This window comes from Ovis canadensis, chromosome 7, assembly GCF_042477335.2.
Source record: "Ovis canadensis isolate MfBH-ARS-UI-01 breed Bighorn chromosome 7, ARS-UI_OviCan_v2, whole genome shotgun sequence".
Taxonomy (NCBI): Eukaryota; Metazoa; Chordata; class Mammalia; order Artiodactyla; family Bovidae; genus Ovis; species Ovis canadensis.
This window is the reverse complement of record NC_091251.1, coordinates 63,245,834-63,268,152: the sequence shown is the minus strand read 5'-3', so window position 1 is coordinate 63,268,152 and position 22,319 is coordinate 63,245,834. Positions and strand designations below refer to the sequence as shown.

General features: G+C 43.3%; 1 protein-coding gene across 5 annotated transcripts in view; it reads left to right on the top strand.

Moving 5' to 3' along the window:
• Positions 1-22,319, top strand: part of CGNL1 (cingulin like 1) — a 172,859-nt gene that overhangs the window by 44,644 nt on the left and 105,896 nt on the right. For all 5 annotated transcript variants that reach the window (XM_069596401.1, XM_069596397.1, XM_069596398.1 and 2 more), the window contains one exon: positions 20,006-21,592. In XM_069596401.1, the coding sequence (XP_069452502.1) occupies positions 20,021-21,592 (1,572 nt within the window). In that variant the 5' untranslated portion in view covers positions 20,006-20,020. The remainder of the gene's footprint in view (positions 1-20,005; positions 21,593-22,319) is intronic.

Sequence of the window (22,319 nt, the reverse complement as noted above, 5' to 3'; positions counted from 1 at the left end):
TATTAATTTTTTTTTTTTTGGCTGTTCTGGGTCCTTGTTGCTGCATGCAGGCTTTTTCTAGTTGTAGTGAGCAGGGCTTTTTCTTCATTGCAGTGCATGGGCTCTAGGCCCACAGCCTTCCATTGTTGCATCTTGTAGCAGGAGAGCTCAATAATTGTGGCGCACAGACTTAGTTTTTCTGCAGCACGTGGGATCTTCCCGGACAAGGGATGGAACCTGGGCCCTCTGCATTGGGAGTACAGAGTGTTAGCCACTGGACCACCAAGGAAGTCCTCTCTGCCTATCACTGCTGATCTCAGTAAAATAGGGATCTGGCTGACCGGTCATGGTGATTTATCTCTTTCTTCTTGTAAAGTTATTCTTTTTTCTCCTTTCCATACTGTTGTCTCTGGAAATTACTATATGCAGTCTATGCATAGGGAGTGAGGAGCTATGCTCCCCTTCCTTTAGGGCAGAGTATCTAAATCAGTCATTTTGAATTCTGCATGGGAGATTTGTCTGTTCTTTCCCATTTATGTCCTGGACAAGGGAATGTCCTGAAGAACCCCCTCCAGTATTCTTGCCTGGAAAATCCCGTGGACAGAGGAGCCTGGCATGCTACAGCCCATGGCGTTGCAGAGTCAGATATGACTGAGCATGCATGCACGTCCCATTTATGTATTTATTCAGTCACTTGCTTATATCAGTATATGCTCAAAGATACTCACTTTTATATTTTGAATTAAAAAAAGAAAAATTTGGCCATGCTGCACATCTTGGGGATCTCAGTTCCCCAGCCAAGAACTGAGCCCAGGCTACAACAGTGAAAGCAGCAAGTTTAACACCAGACCACCAATGAAAGTGTTAGTCATTCAGTTGTGTCTGACTCTGCGACCACATGGAGTGTAGCACACCAGGCTTTTCTGTCCATGGAATTCTTCAGACAAGCATACTGGAGTGGGTAGCCATTCCCTTCTCCAGGGGATCTTCCTGACCCAGGGATCAAACCTGAGTCTCTTGCTTTGCAGGCAGATTCTTTACTGTCTTAGCCATCAGGGAAGCCCAGACCACCAGGGAACTCTTTAATTTTTATACTTTGGATTTTAATCCAATATTGTTATTCAGTTGCTAAGTCACATGGGCACACTAGGCTCGTCTGTCGTCCAGTATCTCCCATTGCTCAAACTCATGTCCATTGAGTCTGTGATGCTATCTAACCATCTCATCCTCTGCCGCCCCCTTCTCCTTTGCCTTCAGTTTCCCAGCATCAAGCTCTTTTGCAGTGAGTTGGCTCTTCGCATTAGGGGGCCAGAGTATTGTGGGAGTTTCAGCATCAGTCCTTCCAATGAATACTTAGGATTGAGTTCCTTTAGGATTGACTGATTTGATCTCCTTGCAGTCCAGGGGACTCTCGAGAGTCATCTCCGGCACCATAATTCAAAAGCATCAACTCTTTGGCACTCAGCCTTCTTTCATAGTCCGACTCTCATATCCGCATGTGGCTACTGAAAAATCATAGCTTTGAACCCAAGACCACTTTGTTTATTTTGTGGCTTAGGGTGTTCTAGCTTTGGCCCCTAGGCACTCCAAAGTCTCTTTGACATTTCCTTCATCATTGTGTTTTTTTTTTTTTTTTTAACTTTAAAAGCCTTTTCTACTTTTTAACACCGCAAGATGCTCCAGGCTTAGCTTATATATTTCCTACCCCAGTCCTGCTAAGTCTGCTAAGTCGCTTCAGTCGTGTCCAACTCTGTGCGACCCCATAGATGGCAGCCCACCCGGCTCTCTCGTCCCTGGGATTCTCCAGGCAAGAATACTGGAGTGGGTTGCCATTTCCTTCTCCAGGACCCCAGTCCTAGAATCAGCTATTTCTTTAAGGAGCTCTGGTTCCTTTAGGGGGAAAATTTATTGATATTAGAAACCAAGATTTGGGCCCTAAGTATGCTCACTGCAACAGAAATGTTACTGCTCCTAAGCAATGTTGGCTTACAGAGCAAGGAAAAACATATGTGTATTGTGTATAAGCATATTTATAAATATGTAACCATCTGTCTTTATTAAGCTAAACATGAGTTTATACTGATATCTATGGTTCTAATCTCTTATCACAGGGATCATCCTAATCTTCTCCCCTTGCATGTCTGTAACTCTCCACTCCAGCAGTGAGAAACAGGGCTCCAGCATCTGCCATCCATTTACTTATTCAATTCCTGTGTATATATTTAGTGGTTTCAGAATTGCTAACCCATCCCTCTGTGGGAAGCAACTTTATTGGCAACAGTGAAATAGTACGGTATTGTTCCTTTTGCTTTTGGACTTGGAGACTCCACTCGTTTCCAGAGTTTCTTTTTCCTCACATGCTTTAGTGAGGTGGTTTTGTATATTTGTAATCCAGTTAGATTCTTTTAATCTTACGACTTTTTGAAAGAGAGAAATTGGAAGATAAAGACTCGGCCATCAGGGCCCTGAGTTAGAGAAAGCTTGTGAACGATTCATTTTCTTATATCTATCCAGTGTTTGGTGGCTCCATGCCACTGGATGATAGGGTTCTTATCATCTTTTCTCCCCTCTGCTTGCTTTGGTTCCTACCTGGTTGGTATGGACTGAATGTTTATGACCCTCACAAAATAAAATGTTAGTCTTAATGTTTAATGGTATTTGGAGGCGGGGCTTCTGGGAGGTAATTAGGATTCAATGAGGTCATGAGGGTGGGGTCCTCATTATGGGATTAGTGGCTTTAAGAGAAGAGGGAGTGAGAGATCTCTGTCTTCATACACACACGTGTGCTGAGGTGCAGACCAAAGAGACATTCTCCATCTGCAAGAAGCCTGGAAGAGATCTCTCATCAGGAGCTGAATCGGCCAGCACTGTGATCTTGGAATTCCCATCCTCCAAAACTGTGAGAAATTTCTGCTAAGCCCACTTACTGCATGGTGCTTTGTTACCATAGCCTGAGCAGACCAACACACCATTATATGTAGAAATAGAGGCACCCCTGGGCTGTTGAGGGGCTCTTTCTTTTAAAATGTATTTATTTTTAATTGGAAGATAATTGGTTTATAATTGTGTTGATTTCTACCATACATCAACATGAGTCAGCCAGAGGTATACGTATGACCCCTCCCTCCTGAACCTCCCTCTCATCTCCCACCCCATCCTGCCCCTCACAGAGCAGGGGTTGTCACAGAGCACTGGGTTTGAGCTCCCTGCGTCGTACAGCAAATTCCCACTGGCTGTCTATTTTACATCTAGTAATGTGTATGTTTCAGTGCAACTCTCCCAATTCATCCCATCCTCTCCTTCCCCTATTGTGTCCACCAAGTCTGTTCTCTATGCATCTCTCTTTCTTAAACCAAGTTCTGCTGATTCCCTTTCTACCTTTAAACAACAAAGGGACTCCTCTTTCTCCCAGTGCATCTGGGATAGGAGGTGGGTCCAGGTAAGGTTCTTAGTGGTGCTCCAGGGTAAAGCCCCTCCCTTGGAGTTGCCTGAGGATATCTGATGGGACACCTTTGACAAAAACCAGCAATAGGATCAAAGGAATGCTTGGCAGGGGAAGGATTATAATTACCATCTTTGGAGGAAAGCATCACCTTTTTTCCCAAGCAGAGTGAGGCCAAGTGAGAGGAGGACCTGGTTTTAAAAGCAGGAAGCCGATTAATGTCAATGTATGGCAAAAACCACTACAATATTGTAAAGTAATTAGCCTCCAATTAAAATACATTGATTAATTTAAAAAAATCAGGAAGCATGCTGAGAAGTGTTGTGGTGTGCAGTCATAGATGGTTCAGAGCTGGAATCCAGTCCCAGCTGTTGAGTGCAGTTGGCTGTACTGTGCTGTGGGCTGCTCTGTTGACTGGTGGGATCAGTGGCAGGTCCTGTCTGATGAACCTGGAGGCACTTTGTCAACCTTAACCTTGCAGTGTGGATGTGAATGACAGTCCAAATTTCCAAGTTAAAAGCCTCAGCTTCCTTGAGGCAGCTTTTCCCCCCAGGATGCTGAATGTGTGTTTTTAGCTGCTTTAGACAAGTCATTGTGTCTTTGCCCTAGAACACTCTAATCACTTCATACAAATAGAGAAGTCATAGGAACGGTCACTAGCATAGGAAATACAAAGAAGCCTGAAGCTTGGGAGAATGTGTCACCCTCGATTTTTTTTTTTTTTTAAACCCCTTAACTTCCAGGGAGGGACTTCCTTTCATTGTCTCCCGGCTGTGTTTCTTCCTTTTCCTCTTCATTTTTTCTCTTTTCTTTGTAGTGCCTTTTTTTTTTTTTTTTTTGTAAACCATGTCTAAGAGTTAAAAAAAAAAATTACTTTTATTGCCTGTTTCATTTCACAGTTTGGCGCCTGTTTTGATATGAGTGTCTGCTTCCTGCCACCCTCAGGACAGTCGAAGGGTGCGGAGTAAATTTATATAGGGCTTGACACCATGAATTCCACGGCTATGACCCAGAGAGTCTCCCATTGGAGAGATCTACCCAGAAAACAAATTACACTTTGGTATATAATGCAGAATCTTTCTAAATTGAGCCCTTAGGAAAAAATGAGAACACTCAAGTACTTTCTCTTTCTGCTGTTTTGTCCTATGTGATCGTCATTTTAACCACCCGAATTAAAGTGTATGTGTTAATGTTCTACATTAAGTTAATGTCTGGAGGTTCATTTTGGACATTACCATTTAGAGTAGCTTAATGTTTAATATACAAGCATCTAGAAGAGTTCTTAGTACATAGTCCGAGTATTTAAGAGTTAATTAGATCATTATTATTTTTTAATATATATTTTTAATTTGTTTATTTGGCTGCACTGGGTCCTGGTTGTAGTATGTGGGATCTTTTTTAGTTGCAGCTTGTGAACTCTCAGGGTTTCCCTGATGACTCAGACAGTAAAGAATCTGCCAGCAATGCTGGAGACGTGGGTGAACTCTCAGTTTCAGCATGTGGGATCTAGTTTCCTGACCAGGGATCGAACCTGCCCCCCACCTCACCCCCACCTCCACTTAGGGAGCAGGAAGTCTTAGCCACTGGACCACCAGGGAAGTCCCATTATTATTATTATTACTACAAACTAAAGAACTGCTCCCATGTTGCATGTTGTGGGGCAGTAAGACAAAGATGGGGCTTGGGACCTAACACCAGTATTCGGTGTGGGTGGAGGAAATAAACTGGAATTGCTGCTGTGTGTTACTGGCTTGGGAGATGTGATGGTGGGCATGGGAATGATCTCTGAGCAGAGATTTGGGTTCTAAAACCTTGGAACTAGGGAGCTTTGAAAGTTTCTCATGTAAGGAAAGTCAGAGTATGTTAGATGGTCTCTGAAAGCCTCTCTACCTTTAGAATGTGATTCTATGTAGCTTCCCCCCTACTTGGAGTAGGACGGGCTGGGAGTGAGCATTGGGAGGTTAAGGCAGCGGCCCCCAAAGTTGTTGGCACCAGGGGCCAGTTTCATGGAAGACAGTTTTTCCACTGGGGGTGGGGTGGGGATGGTTTGGGGATGATTCAAGTGTGTGACATTTACCGTGTACTTTATTTCTGTTATTACATTGTGATATACAATGAAATAAGCATACAACTCACCATAATGCAGAATCAATGGAAGCCCTGAGCTTGTTTTCCTGTAACTGAATGGTGATGGGAGACAGTGACACCCCAAGTGTGTTGTGCTCCTATGAGAATCTAATGCTGCCCCTGATCTGACAGGAGGTGGAGCTTAGGTAGTAATACGAATGATGGGTAGTGGCTGTAAACACAGATGAAGCTTCACTCTCTGCTGCTCACCTCCTGCTACGCAGCCTGGTTTGTAACAGGTCATGGACTTCTATTGGTCTGTATCCCAGGGGTTGGGGACTGCTGGGTTAAGGGACTTTGTAGAGGAGAAGGAAAAGGAGTGACTTTTTCTTCTAGGTTGGTTTCTTTTCTCAATGTGTTTTCTGGCATTCTCAGAGTAAAAGGAGTTTCCATATGCTTCTGCAATTGGTGTTAATTAAATACAGACCATACCTCTTCAGCCCTTCTTGGCACACTCTTATAGGTTCAGCTGCAACTCAGGATAATGGATGACTGCCAGAGGGAGGGAAAAAAGTAATATTCCATAAAATTAGGTAAGGTCTGGCTTAGAATTCTTTGAACATAAAGGCCAGGTTATCCATTTTTATTTGCACTCTAGCCCCCTGCCCCCGCTGCAAACACATCCCTGGGGAGAGGAAACCAGCACAGCAGAGATTTTGGACAGGGGTGAAAGGGAGAGAGTTGGAGGTGAGCAAAGAAGGAAGACCAGGATGCCTTTTATTTTTGCGGTAATTAACACTCCTTGAAGGGCTTCCCAGGTGGCGATAGTGGTAAGAACTCGCCTGCCAACACAGGAGATGCAGGTTTCATCCCTGGTTTGGAAAGATCCCCCAGAGTAGGAAATGGAAACCCACTCCAGTATTCTTGCCTAGAGAATCCCATGGATGGGGGAGACTGGTGGGCTATAGTCCATGGGGTCACAAAGAGTCAGACACTACTGAAGTGACTTCGCATGCACACATGCACAACACTCCTTGAAGGAGTTGCTGCTGCTGAGTCGCTTAAGTCGTGTCCGACTCTGTGCGACCCCAGAGATAGCAGCCCACCAGGCTCCCCGTCCCTGGGATTCTCTAGGCAAGAACACTGGAGTGGGTTGCCATTTCCTTCTCCAGTGCATGAAAGTGAAAAGTCAAAGTCGCTCAGTCGTGTCGGACTCCTAGCGACCCCATGGACTGCAGCCTACCAGGCTCCTCCGCCCATGGGATTTTCCAGGCAAGAGTGCTGGAGTGGGTTGCCATTGCCTTCTCTGTTGAAGGAGTTGACCTTACTCCATTATCTAGTTCCCACTCTGGTTGGGCTCTCTGGCCTTCCGTTCCAGTGACAAAGTTCCTGTCAAGGTCACCTTTGATCTCCATCCTGGTCTTCCTCTGTTTATCAGCAGTGTTTGGCTTATCTTAGCTCCTTAAACATCAGCCTCTCTCCTAATCTCCTCCTGTCCCACTGTCTCTTCTTAACTTCTTGGTGTTGGAGTGCCAAGGCCTGGACCTTCCCGTGATCTAATAGCAGGTGATGATTCAGTGGATCTGGGGTGGGATGTAGGATTTTGCATTTCTTTAAAAAGAAAAAAATTAACTAATTTTTGGCTGCGTTGGGTCTTCATTGCTGGGCACAAACTTTCTCCTGACCAGCGGTATGCAGGTTTCTCATTGTGGTGGCTTCTCTTGTAGAGCAGAGGCAACAAGAGAAGCCTGGCTTGGAATAACACCTTGACTCTTTCTGGTGAGTTTTCACCCGACTTGGGTTAAGACCCAGCGTCTGCCTGAGGCCCACAGACCCTCATGGTTTTTGTCCTGCCCTCTGCTCTGCCCTCCCACCCTCCTCTGCACGTCTCCACTTGTGTTTTGCTCAGGTCAGTTTTTGTGCTGATTCTCTGATGTGCCCAGCACATCCCTCCCTCTGTGGCTCCAGCTTGCCCTCTACTTGGCCCTAGCCTGCCTTACAGAGCTCTTCCTCTCTTTGAAATCAGATGTTCCTGTCTCAGAGAGACGTTGCTCGCCCACTGTATCTGATGACGGACCTTCACCACCACCACCTTGTTCTCTCCTCACCCCGCTCTATTTCTTCATGGCACGGGCCACTGTGAGTTACTTGCTGTCTCTTCCCTCCCCCTCAACCCCCTGAATGTAAGTCTAAGAGGGGACTCTGTCTCTTCTCGGAACTGTTCTAGGAGAGGGTCTAGCATGGCTCTCAGTAGGATCTCATTAGAGATTAAGTAAAAACGTTAGTACCAGCATATCCTGGATGAGCTGCATGACCGCTGGTCTCTGCCTCTCATTCCAATGCCTCATTTATAATGGTTTAGGTTGCAGGTTATATTATAATATTTTAATTGTTGTAAACTCTTGGGAAAGAACTGAGGTGGACTGGCACACAAGTGAGGCCGTTATACCATGAGAAGAACCAGTGTTTTCATGGCAGCCTGCACAACTGAAGGTTTCTGCCCTGTAATGGTGACTGTCTTCCTATTCACAGCATGTATGGTGATTTAATCACAGCAAAGTTTACATTATCATGCATTTAAAATTCATGTTGTGAAGTTGGATTGTATTGGTTTTTTAAATCATATTTGTATTTAATGTGCAGATTTGTCTCGATTTTCTTGTGTCATAAGAACTAAAATAGTCTTACATTTGCACGCTAAATGAGCACAAAGGGTCTTTTAGAATTTCTTTAAAGGCATATGTACATTATGCAAGCACGTGAAAGACTAAATAGGAATTAATCAGTATTACAGATGCAGCTGAGGACAGGGACACCTAGGAACAGATCTTAACTTCCCAAAGGGCTTGTGAAAAGCTATTTTTGACAAAACAAGGATAGTATAGTCTCTGAGTGGGCCATTAAATTTTAGAATGCTTTCAAGAGAGAAATTTTAAAATACTTATATTCATATGAGTTCAAAAGAAAATACATACTGACAAACTCTGAAAGGCTTGAATATATAACACTTTAGTTTGTTTATATAACTGGAACTTCAAGTTCTGATTACTGATTCAATTTCTGGCTATTGAAAACAGTATGAATTGTGAAACTTCGTACTGGAGACATCTGTATCAAATACAGATATTTAAATATAAGACAGAGATGATGGAGTTAATAGCTTTTACCCACCAGAGTCAGGGCCTGAGTTAGGAAGGCATGCAGGAGACGCTCCCAGTTCTGGTTTTTCCCCAGACTGCCATCCCCTGGCTCCTGCAACAAGAGCAGAAGGGATTCTATACTTAGGAATGGGGCCCAAGAGGGAGACAGATTCTTGCTCTAAGAAGTGATGGTTCCCCCACACGTGTTTCATTTGTGAATATGTGTTCATTTATATCCTGATCACTTATGTCATAGTCCCTTTGGGCTGCTCTAATGAAACCCTAAGGCTGGTGGCTTACAAACAACAGAAGCTTATTATTTCTCATTCTGGAGGCCGAAGGTGGCAGCATGTGGTGTTCTGGTGACGCCCTCTTCTTGGTTCATAGCTGGTGCTCTCTTGCTATGTCCTCATGTGGTGGAAGGGACTAGGGATCTTGGAGTGGTGTCTTTTTTATAAGGCCACTGGTCCTGTTCGCAAGGGCTCCATCCTCATAATCTAAACATCTTCCCAAGGCCCCACCTCCTAATGCTATCATGCCAGTAGAGGGGATATATGTGTTAGTATTTCAATGTTTGAGATTGGATTTTGCGAGGACAGACAAGCAGACCATATCAACTTCCAGGTAGAATCTGAGGCTCTCATATTTACAAGTGAGCCCAGAGATGTGGAGCTGTGTAGGAGACTCAGCTCCGTGGAGCTAGGTAGGGCAGCAGACAGCAGAATATGAAGTCAGGGGCAGGGTGCGAGTGCTTCGGGAAAGGAGAGAGGGAGCCAAGGATCGTGGAAATGTTCAGAATACCTGAAGCTTCAGTCAGCTCTTCAGTTATCTGAGTAACTGGTAAGAACATGACGCCAGTGCTTGGGGTGACTTTGAGGTCTAGGGGAGTTCCCCTCCCCCTGCTGCCCCCCCAGGACAATTCTGGGGCCGAAGATTGCACTGGGGAACAAAATGGTGTCATCAGACTTTAGGATCATAACTGTCTTGAAGAACAGACAACCTGACTTGATACATGTGGGAATCTGCTAGGTTTCTATTTTATTGTGTTTATATTTTGTTTTGGGTCATACGTCAGGATTTTAGTTTCCTGACCAGGGATCAAACCCTGGCAGGTGAAAGCTCTGAGTCCTAACCACTGGACTGCCAGGGAATTCCCATAGGTTTCTATTTTAGAAGGCTAATTTTAATTTTATTTTTTTAATATTTTGAGTGCTTTCACAGTATCATCATCTTTTTAATAGTCATGCTGTATGATATTCAGTAGGTTTCTGTGGACAGTTCCAGATGTCTGTTATTCCCAGTATAGTCTTTCTGGGTCCCATGCAAACGACTGTGATTGATACATTTTTGAGATTGAGTGGTTTGTGAATTGATGCCCACAGGGATTTCTCTGGACCCTTCTCTTCCAGGGGGCTCTGGATTTTGTAACCATTTGGACAAGTTTGTTCATGATGCCAACGCCCTCAATCTTTTTCCCTGATGAGGACGAAGATGGACAGATTTTCCTGGTTTGATCTTTTTTTGAGGACCAAGAAGAACTACTTTGCAGAGGGTGTCACATACCTTCCAGGGGAGGATGTTTAGCTTTGGAATTCACTTTGCAGAAATCCTCTTTGAAGAGGCTCCAGGAATGAGGCTTGTTACAGCTGGCATTGTTGAAATTCCAGAGGGTTCCTTTATTCCCTTTAGGAGATGCTTGATAACCCTAGGACCTACTTTCTACTTTTGGAACACACGCATCTTGTGAACCTGGCATCTGGAGGTGGGAAGAAAAGCCACAGTGATGCTGACAATCAGAGTTTAGTGTTTTAAACACTGATACACATTCCAGTTGGAGGTAGTGGGCTTGCGAGAAGGGAAGGCATGGAGATTTGTTATGGAAACCCTTGGCTTTTTTGTTTTAATTGTTGAAGTTTTCAAAAGGGATTCAGAGATGTTTGCATCATACATGATTTATTAATTCTTCCATTCATTTATGGGTGCTGGGATATGGCAAAGAGGAAGGCCACCCTGAGGAGTGACGCATCCATTGAGTTTGGATAGACAAAAGACCCCCCCCCCCCCCCCGCCGCCGTGGGACATGGTGATGTGTTCTGGTTCACAGACACCCAATGACCATGTCAGGATAACTACCAGATGTTGTGAAAGTGTTAGTTGCTCAGTCGTGTCCGACTCTTTGTGACCCTAGAAACTATAGCCTGGCAGGCTCCTCTGTCCATGGAATTTTCCGGGCAAAAATACTGGAGTTGCCATTTCCTTCTTCAGGGGATCTTCCCTACCAAGGGAATCAAACCCCGGGTCTCCTGCACTGCAGGCAGATTCTTTGCCATCTGAGCCATCAGGGAAGTCTATCAGATGCTATGGGAAGCTGAAGAGTGAAAGTGTGGTTCCTGCTCGAGAAAGAGTGCAGGTCTTAAGGACAGAAGGTCTGGGTTTTAGTCCTGACACTGCCCCCAAGCCAGGTATGAGACCATGGGGGCAATTACTGTCCCTCAGAGCTTATGCATCTCTCATGGGAGAAATTATCAATATACTCCCTCACAAGTGGGGCTGCAAGGATCTGACCAGATAAGATGATGTAAGGGAGAGCCTGGTGTGGTTGCAGCCTGGCTGGTCCATGGGGTCACACAGAGTCAGGCACGACTGAGCACACAGACAGACTGATGGACAGTAACTGCATGTGTGTGGTGTTGAGGGGGGCTTTTGAAGTTAGATTTGGACATAAAAATGCAACAACAACGCTGTCTTGATATGTTTTGGGCTCAGGCTCCATGTGGAAACTATAGCACATATGTCATGGATCTGTTATGTCTGGTTAAGAACTTGTCTGTGGACCTGGCAACAAAAAGACATGCGTTTATTCAGTCAATAACTATTTATTAAATTTCCACTCTGGACATAGCACTGTGCTTTAGATTTCTCAACCCTCTGGTTTCTTAATTAGTTAATAAATTATTTCAGGATGCTGGTGGTTAATGCTGTTTGGTTAACCAGTGGGGTTTTTAGCCTCTGCCTCAGAGGTATTTAAAAATGTTTTATGATCAAAGTCAGCTTTCTTGTGGCCGTAAATGCCACGCGGCACTTCTTTTTCACTTATTATTTCCTACTTCATTTAGCATACAATCCGTGATTTAATTTTCCCAAGCATGTTGTGAAGTCACCATTAATAATCTGACTTTAGAGATAAGAAAACTCTCAGAGAAGTTAAACAACTTGTCCAGAGCTGGAATTTAATCTGAGTTCAGTGTTAGACCCATTTCTGGCCCCTGCACCTGGCTGTTCTCGCCATTACTGGTCTTCAGAATTGCAAACTCGGTATCTTAGCTTTGCCTTGGTGGAAGAACTGTAACAATTTTATTTATTGATTTATTTTTGGCTGCTCTGGGTTTTTATTGTTGTGCAGGCTTTCTGCTAGTTTTGTCAAGCAGGAGCTATGCTCTAGTTTCGGTGTTTGGACTTCTCCTTGCGGTGGCTTCTCTTGAAGCTCTGCAGGCACACAGACTTACGTAGCTGTAGCACGTGGCCTCAGTATTTGTGGCTTGCAGATGCTAGAGCATGGGCTCAGTAGTTGTGGTGCACTGGCTTAGTTGCTTCGTAGCATGTGGGATCTTCCTGGATCAGGGATCGAAACCCATGTCTCCTGCATTGACAGGCAGATTCTTTACCACTGAGCCACCAGGGAAGCCCCGGAAGAACTTCTAGAAATCATTTCAGGGGTCAAGAGGGGAAGAAGGACGAATAACGTTTCTGAAACATTTTTTGGATGTGAATTCTGATTTCTTTTAGACCATGTGAAGCATAAAAGGTAAAGTGGGGAATGTGAAAGAGGAGTGGGGTCAAAACCAGCAGAAGTGGGGCAGAGACTGACATGGTGGGGGACCGTCCATGGGGTGGGGCAGTAGAGGGCTGCACCCAGAGGTGAGGTGAGGGTCCCAGGGATGCAAGCTTGGTGCCCATGCTCTGCCCTGGCTGTCATCCGGGTAGTGAGTCCCTGTGAACCCTGGTCTTCAGACCCCTGGTTGATTCTCCAAAGTCTACAGCCATAGTATAAAAGGAGCCTTCCTACAGGCTCTTCTTTTCTCTTTGCCACCCTCCCTTTTGTGCAAGGTGACTTTCAGGGGAACCTACAGCACTCAGTATTGTAATCTTCCCCCCACCACCCCAGGTAGAGAAGTTTTGGTCATCATGCTCATTTAAGGACATTCAAGTCATACTTAAGTCTGTAAGGGAGACAGCCACTCTGCCATCATTTTCAAGCCTCAGTCTATTTTTGAAATTTGTTTTCTCAGGGAATTCTGAAGACTTGTGTGTGAGACATTTCCTTTGAAATCTTATAAGTTTGGTTAGTTTCCTTTGTTGTTGTTGTTTCTTTCCCCCTACAGAATGGATGGATGGAGGGATTGATAGATAGGAAGAAAGAAATAGAAATTAAAGCTTACTTTAGGCAAGGCTGCCTCTTTCTGTCCTGTTTGGAGTACACTGAAAGATCGGCATGCACTTTGCTTTGTTATTGACTGTTCCACACTCTGATTTTCACTTTTATGTTGTTGAGGGTCTAATGTGGCTATTCCTGCACAAAATTCATATCTTCCCACGAGTCCCATAGGCAAGTCCTTTTGAAGTGAACATTGTGTCCACTCATAAGCGGTGTTAACTTGTATTGTCAGACCAGCAGTGGCTTCCCTCTGAATGAGGCAGTCACCAAAGCCCACTCAGGGGAAATTAATTTTTGGTTGGTGGCTCATTTCTTATTTTCTGGAATCAAGTTTATGACTGTACACGGGCTTGTCAGCTCCCTGTCCCTACTTTAAACACTCTCTTAAATGACTTGCATGCTCAGATAGAATTATTCATTCCAAGCAAATGTCCAAAGACAGAGTCCCTATCCCATGACAGGTGCCCGTCCTGGGTGCTGGGGCCTGGCTGATGGGGACTGCTGTGCTCTGGATGGAGGGCAAAGCACGGTGGGGAGGTTTCTCATTTTCTGGCTAAATATCTTCAGTAGCCACGAGGGCCTCTGGAATGGGCTGGAGGTGGCACTGGGAACTTGAGTTGGGGGGTGGGAGTTGTGGCCTGGCATTGTGACTAATCTCCAGGCTCAGCTGGTAACATGTGATGGCCCAGAGAGGAAATGTTTCTATCTGGCATATGTTCACAGTTCTGCCAAGGGCTGAGCTCTTTGTTCTTACACACACACTCATTGATCTTGCTAACTAAAGCAATTATCATCATTTAGCGGTCTTTCCCAAAAGCATTATTTCCACTCCAGAACACCTCTTTTATTTGCCAAGTGCCACAATGTTACATCCTGGCAATTGGTCAACATTTACTGCCAAATTATGTAAGTCCTTGGTTGGGTTTAGTCCCTGACTGAACAAGTGTGCTGTGGTAGAAAGCATTAGGAGGGTGATATGGCCTGGTGGCTGAAGATGGAGATCAGCTGTCCTTAAATCCATTTATTAATTCAGTGTTTACACTGTGATTGGGAAGGAAATCCACATTTGCTTATGACACCGGTGCCCAGGTGAGAAATGTCATTCTGTGAAAATCCTGGATTGAGGTCTGTTATCAAGGAAATGTAAATTGTGGACATTTCATGAAATTCACATATGTGGATTAATTTGCTAACAGGGAGCTAAGAATGTAATAAACCAAGGTGGCTTTACTGAAAGATTGAAATGTAATTAGTGTTGACTGTAGTGCAGCAGCTAATGAAAAGGACTACAAACCTTAGAAAAGAATTTTATTAATAAATATTAGGAGAAATATTTTCATAGAAAACTCAGCCTCAGTGTAAGAGGAGATTATGTGTAAAATGACTTCATTTAGTACATATTTTAAAAAAGCATCACACTGAATAAATTTTTACAGAAGCTCTTCTGTTAAAAATAATATTTGTTATAAATTTTAATGAGTGTGGACTCTACTAGAGATGCGGAATAAAACGTGCTAGCACTGCTTGGAAATGAGAGATCAAGACACACCCCTTGGTCATTGTGGTCTTGGCCTGCATGCGTTGTTTCATCTAAGCCACGTTTGCTGTTCTTGTTCTAGGATTAAGTGTTTTACAAACGTTATTAATTTTGTCCAGCTGGATATGCTAGAAATCCCCTTTATAAAAATCCCACTCAGGGACTTCCCTGGTGGTCCAGTGGTTAAGACTGTGTGTCACCAGTGCAGAAGGCTTGGGTTCGATCCCTGGCCAGGAAACTGAGATCCCGCATGCTATTTGGCATGGCTAAAAGAGTAAAAAAAAAAATCCCACTCAGAAGATAGTAAAGGAATAAAAATTAAACCTCCGAAGACAAAGAATGGCAGTGGAGACTTAGTGGAGGAGAGCTCTGAAGCAAGTGGGGTGGTAATTATTAACAGCAGGGTGAGAGATGCTTCATCCTGAGGTACCTGCAGTGCGTAAATGAGGTGATTTGCCTGTGGAGCTGCTGAGTGGCTCAAAAGTGCAAGGCATAGGTTACTGTGGAAGGCAGGGTTCAGGGCCAACCCGATATGTAGGCGCTTTGAGAACTGGGGCAGTTAGATTTCCAGGGTCTCTGCTTTGTACCAGGTATCTGGGCATCCCCTGCCCTTTCCCTCACCCCTCAGCAGCAGATTAGAAATAGAGCTCTCTTCTCTGGGGAAACTGAACTGGAATGAGGTTGGAAGCAGGCATGGGTGACTGAAAATGGCTGCTGGATTCACGCTGCGACCTCCTGAATTCATGTTGCTCCCCTGCCCTGTCCCAAAGGCCAGCAGCCAGCCCTGTTGCAGCCCCAGCAGTGGACTGGAGGGTTCTTGGGACATCAGTTGGCTCCGGAGAAAAATGACTCCAGATACTGAAATGTATGAATCCTTTAGTGGAAAGCTCAGCACTTTCCCTTCCACATAACTTGGAAGTTTGCCAGTTAATAATTCCTCTCCATATATACAGGTCCTCCAACCTGCTTTTACTATTATATTAAAATTTCCCTCTTAAATAGGATCAGGCAGCCAAAGATCCGAGTCATATTAGGAAGGCTTTCAACATGAAAGGCGAGGGCCCAAACAAACCAGAAAGGAGAAAACTTGCAGAAGATGGAGATGTTGCAGATGGCAGAGAAACTGCATTTTTTGAAAAAAGTTGTATACTATATACAAAGAGCTTCTCAGAGTGAGAAGCTGTTTTCATGTTCAAAATGAGAACAGCACTTAAGAAAGAAAAGCAATTAGAGGAGAATAAAGAAATAATGGAAATTAAAAATGAAATACTTGAATTTAAAAGAATTTAAGGATGCATTTCTAAAAAAATTAGAAAAAAAAAGATGGAGCACAGGAGTAGGTGAGAAAAGAAATATAATTGAAATTCAGTCTAGAAGACTCAACAGTACTGATAATGCAAACACCAAGAACAGAATAAAATAATTCTCTGAACATTATCACAGAAATAATGTAAGAATATTTCATAGTGCTAAAGTGAATTTCCAGATTGAAGGAATACGTTAAGTGCTCATGTTTTGTAAAAGCACCAGTTTAGTAAAATCCTCATGGGGTAATGTCATTTTGAAATTTTGGAACACCAAGGAGAAAGAAAAGGTCGTAAAAACTTTCAGAGAAAAATAAACAGGACATGCACAGAGGAAAGGATATCATAATAACATCAGAATTCTTAATAGCATCCTTAGAACCTAGAAGATAATGAAGTAATACTTTAAAACCTGACGGGAAAGTTATTTTTAACCAGGATTCAAAATCCAGCTAGACTATCATTCAAAAGTAAGCATAGAATAAAGTCATTTTTCATAATACAAAGACTCAAACAATTTTTTCCTTTTCTTTAAAAGTTATTGGAAGGAGTTCTCTGGTGGTCCACTGCTGAGGGCACAGGTTTGATTTCTCATTAAGGAACTAAGATCCCACAAGCTGTGGGGTGTGGCCAAAAAAAAAAGTTATTGGACTTGTGCTTCATCAGGACAGTTCAGTAAACTAAGAAAGAGGAAGACATAGAACTTGGGAAACATAGCACAAAGGGAAGAGAGCAGCTGAATCCTAATGTTGGGGTGGAGGGTAGAAGTCTGGAAGGGAGGTCATCACGGGAGCAGATCACCAAATGATCTGATATTTTATCATCTGCAAATTAATACTGGAAAGCATCTAATGGATGTGATATAGCTGATGAAGAGATTTAAGGGTAGGTATATAGAAAACAAGATAAGCAAAAACAGCAGTTACTACCTCTAGAAAAATTAAAGTTATAGGAGAAAGGAAAAATAACCAGAGTCTACCATTTGGCTGTTCAGTATATAGTATTATATTATCACAACAATGTAAACACAATTGGCTCTTGGCTTTATTGTTGGGAAGCTAACAGAATGAGAAATACATGTGTTGTATGTGTGTGTGTCATCTATAATATGTAAAAATGATAGATTAAGAAATTGCAGCTAGGTATTTTACTCAGCAACATGGAGGTAAGTAGTGGAAGAAAGAGCTACAATTTGCATTTGGTTTCCTCTGAGGAATGTGATCAGGATTGGGGATAGTAAGCTGAAAAGTACAGGTTTTCATTATATCTTATTGTACGTTAGTTAATAATTATTTAAAATGTTAGTAATATCACTCTGAAAATGCAAGTAGACATTATAAACTCACCGGAATCGGTGAGATGATGAATACTGCAGGTACACGTATCTAAGCTGTTAAATGAGAGTTGATATCTAATGTGATTTGCATTTAAAATAATCATCAAGCAAACTGATGGTGCTAAGCTAGTGGTAGGAGACAAATATGTCCAGGAAGGCCCAAGACAAGTCAGAGACCAATGTGGATGGCTTTCCCGATGGCTCAGCAGGTGAAGAATCCACCTGTGATGCACGAGACCCAGATTCGATCCCTGGGTTGAGAAGATCCCCTGGAGGAGGAAATGGCAACCCACTCCAGTATTCTCACCTGAAAAATCTCATGGACAGAGGAGCCTGGCAGGCTACAGTCCAAAAAGATTGCAAAAAGTTGGACATGACTGAGAGGCTAAGCATGAATGCATGTGGTATAAGTGAACTAAATCGTTGGTAAGGGTATATTAAATGGATATATTGCATTGGCAGGTAGGTTCTTTACCATTAGTACCACCTGGGAAGCCTATACTTTGTAAATGCCATTGCTTAAAATAGAAACCACATCCAGCACCAGTTAAACATTGACAAAAATTATCTATATATTTGCCTACAAAAGAAATCTCAATACATTTAAAAAGAAAGAGATAATAGTTACTTCACTTTTTTTTTTTTTTTTTGGCTGCTCCACGCAGTTTGCAAATCTTAGTTCCCCAGCTGGGGACTGAACCTGTGCTCTCAGCACTGCAGTCCTAACCAGTGGAAGTCACAGGGAACTACGGTAACTTCATTTTCTGACCATAATGCAATGCAAATATAAGTTAACAACATAGATAAAGATCCCCCAAGCCAAAACAATACAGCAAACATACCGAATATGCAAAAACTTCCTCAAAAACAACTTTTTTGTCAAAGAAATCAAAACCATGAATTGCAACTATCTAGAGAATAATAATAGAAACATTTCCATGGTGGAAACTACTGCCTGCCTTCCCAATGTCCATTCTCTTCTCTTTTTACCAACAGAACATTGACTCTGAGAGTGTCAATGACCAGCTTAAAAAAAAGAAAAACCACCCTATTTCCCAATCCTTTCTTGTAGGTGGGGATGACCTACAAGTCATCCCCATCCATGATTAAGTCCTCACCAGTAAGGTGCAAGGGATTACTGGTGGGTGAGTCCTCCAAGAAAGCTCTTTAAAAGGGTTGACGCATCTGGCCTAATAAACTTGTGTGTGTGATGCTGGATCAGCTATCTTGTAATTATAAGTTGTCTAATACATGCTAAAGGTAGATGAGTAGAAAGATAAAAGAGGTATTCCTCAGAAATATCCTGGCATCTATTCCAGCTCTGAACTTCCTATCTCTGGGGGGAAAAATATCCTGATTCTTTTTTTATTTTTTATTATTTTTTTTAATCCTGATTCTTAAGTTGCTATTTGGGGTCTGTTCATTAGGAACCAACACTATTCCTGACATGGTCCCATATCAAAACTTGTGGACTATGGTGAAGAGTGAAAAACAAATGAAGCATGCAAGTCAAGAAACTGGAAACATAACAGAATAAAGGAAAGCAGAAGGAAAGAATAATTATCAAACTAGACCTCAGTAAATTAGAAAATTAAGAAAAAAAGAAATGATTGCTAAGTCTAAGCTAGTTCTTTAGGGGAACGACAATTTAAAAAAATATGTAGACATGTATTTTACCTGCAAAAGTAATAGGTGAAGAAAGCACAAATGAAACTGGAAAGTAAGAAATACAGAGGAGACGAAGTGATTTATACATTGCAAAATTCTCTGCAAATAAATTTGAAAATGTGGATCAAATAGATTATTTTCTTGGAAAATATGCTACTAGAGTGACTCCAGAATAGAAAGAAAACTTAAAAATGCTAACAGTGAACAAAATAAGATAGCAGTTTTCTGTGACCAGTTGTTTTGCTCTTCCAGCCTCTCCGTGGCTGTCGGAGTTTTCAGAGTGAGAGTAGTGAATTTCTGGTGAGAGAGTGTGGGGTGGCTGGGGCGACCTGCCTAGTGATCTATATGCAGTCTCTTGACAAGAGTAGTCACACACAAGAAGGGTGAAGACAGTGATTCTTGGCATTAGGACCCATCAGAAAATAGAGAGACCTGAATTTTCAGGTTTTAATAACATTTTTCAGGTCCTTATGTTCCTTAAACTTTTTTGTTTTAAAAAAATTTATTTTTAAAAATTACTCTCTGATTCCTTAAAGTAAAAAATGTCTTAAACAGTGTATCCAAATAAATAATGATAAAGCTTTCAAAGCAGCATTGTGCATAAAGAAGCTTGAAAGGATTTTGACAGGAAAATTAAGTTTTGAAAAAAAGAGAAAAATGTAAGCATCAGAATACCTTAGCTCTTATTAATTATTTTCATGGAAAAGTATCTTGTTCTCAAATGCTGGTAAGCTGGAACACCCTACTGGTTAAAAATAAATAGACAAAGTGTGAGGAAATGAACTAAGGAAAAAAACAGGGCAACCAGCACAGCTAGAGAGAATAATTAAGCTCTGCTAAAGGCATCAGTCATTTCGCCAGTCGTCCCTCCTAAGGCCAGGGTTCATGCTCGGTGTTGACAAACACCACGGTCACATGGGCCCCTGGCATCCAGAAAGGCCTGTTTGAAAGAGCATTTGGTTCTGAAGTGTCCTTGCTATTATATTAAAAGTGTTTTCTTTTCCCTGAACTTTGAAAGTTTTCTCCCATAATCTTTATTTAAAGAGATGTAATTTTAACTTAATGTCCTCTTTTTACCCCGTCTTTTTCCCTGGTAGTGGGACCAGTGAACCATGGAGCTGTATTTTGGTGAATATCAACATGTGCAACAGGAATATGGTGTCCACCTGAGACTCGCAAGTGATGAAACCAGAAAGTCCAGGAATTCCCAGCATGCTAAGGCAGGCTCCTATGGTGTCAGTATTCGGGTCCAGGGCATTGATGGCCACCCCTACATAGTCCTCAATAACACAGAGCAGTGTCTGGCAGGCACGTCTTTTTCTGAAAACGGGCCACCGTTTCCAGCTCCAATGATAAACAACCTGCCCCTCCATCCCAGCAAGGGGTCTGTGGTGGAAGAGACCAGTGCAGAAGAACTGCAGCTCCCAGAAAACCCATATGCCCCACCTGGCCCAGTAAGAAACCTGAAACAGCCCTCTCTCTTTGAGGGCAAGAATGGGGCTCTAGAGCGCAAAGAGGAGCCAAGGAAGGCATCCCCCATGCTGAACTTTGAGAGGCATCCAGAGCTTCTACAGCCCTATGATCCTGAAAAGAATGAGTTGAGCTTGAAAAATCACCAGCCTCCTGAAACCAGTTGGCTGAAAGCTTTAAGAGAAGAAGGGACCAACAATAAGAAGGCCTGGATGCCCAAACCTAGCCATTCCCAGCCCACCAGCCCTCCCTCCGAAGACCCGGCCAGGTCCAATGTGACGGCCATCCGTCTGTGCAGCTCCGTGGTCATCGACGACCCCAAGAAGCAGACCTCGGTGTGTGTGAACGTTCAGAGCTGCAGCAAGGAAGATCCAGCAGAGGAGGCTTTTGCCCCTAGCGGGAGGCCCCTGCCCACCCCCAGCCTGCAAGCCCACCCGGAAGCCAAGAAAACCAGACCGGATGTGCTTCCCTTCCGGCGCCAGGACTCAGCCGGGCCGGTGCTGGACGGAGCCCGGTCCCGGAGATCCTCCTCGTCATCCACGACTCCCACTTCAGCCAACTCTTTGTATAGATTTTTACTCGATGATCAAGAATGTGCCATCCACGCCGACAATGTGAATCGTCATGAAAACAGAAGGTACATCCCTTTCTTGCCCGGAACTGGGCGGGATATTGACACAGGGTCGATTCCTGGCGTGGATCAGTTGATTGAAAAATTTGACCAAAAACCTGGGATGCAGAGAAGAGGCAGGTCTGGGAAGAGAAACAGGATCAACCCAGAAGACAGGAAAAGGTCCCGAAGTGTGGACAGTGCCTTTCCTTTTGGTCTCCAGGGAAACTCGGAGTACCTAACGGAATTCAGCAGGAACCTGGGCAAGTCCAGCGAACACCTGCTGCGGCCATCACTGGTGTGCCCGCCGCGTGCGCAGGAGCCCCGGGGCAGGCAAGGCGGGGGGCGTGCCTTCGCCAGGCTGCTGGGAGCCCAGCCCAGGCCTCCCCTGCAGAACAAAGACGGGAAAGTTCCAGAAAACAAAGGTGCTCAGGAAAGTCCTACTGGGCGCACATCCTCCCTCCCAGCACAGACTAAGAAGGAGGAGGAAATCAAAACAGCCACGGCTACGCTGATGTTACAGAATCGGGTGCTGGCGACTTCCCCTGATTCAGGGACCAAGAGGATTTCCGTGAAGACCTTTACTTCCACCTCAAATACTCAGGTAATACTGGTGGGAGTCGTTTTGTTTCCCTTCTAAACGATCTCCATCCTGGCTGTAGGAATAGGTATCTTCCATCTTGAATCAGTAATTGCATCATCTTGAATTAGTACTATTTTTTAGTTTCCCCTACAGATTATGACCTGCCAGCCATTCATTTTTCTAAACTAATTAAGTAACCCTAGATTCCTGTTGTGTTCTTGTTTGTGCAGTAGCCTATCAAACACAATTGAGAGACTCGATTTTTCTTTTTGTGTAAAGTCTGAAAGTATGCAGAATTTGTTTTCAAAAAACAAAGAGAGGCTCCGTGCTTAGATTTGTTTTGTTTAGATGGGTTAATTTTCCTCATGACATTGAATGACTGGATTAATTTCTGTCCTGAGAAATTAGGTTAATCCTAATTCAGGTTTATCCTGAAGTGATGGAATTTCTTTAAGTGGTACATTTAGTGTTTTGGTAGTGACAATAAAAAGATAATGATAGTGATAAGATTGATTATAAGGTTGGTAAGTGCCAGGCACTATTTGTTATGTATTATAGGATCTCACCAACCCCATGAAGGAAGGTGTTATCAACTTTTATTTACAGGTGAAAAATTGAGGTGAGGAAAAGTTAAGGGTTACAGAGCTACTAAGTGGTGGAACCAGTTGTAATGAGCATCCTTACTTGAGGAATTCTTTCTGGAAGTAGGAATGTGTTTGGAAGCTTCTGCTTTGGGGTGTTGCCTTCT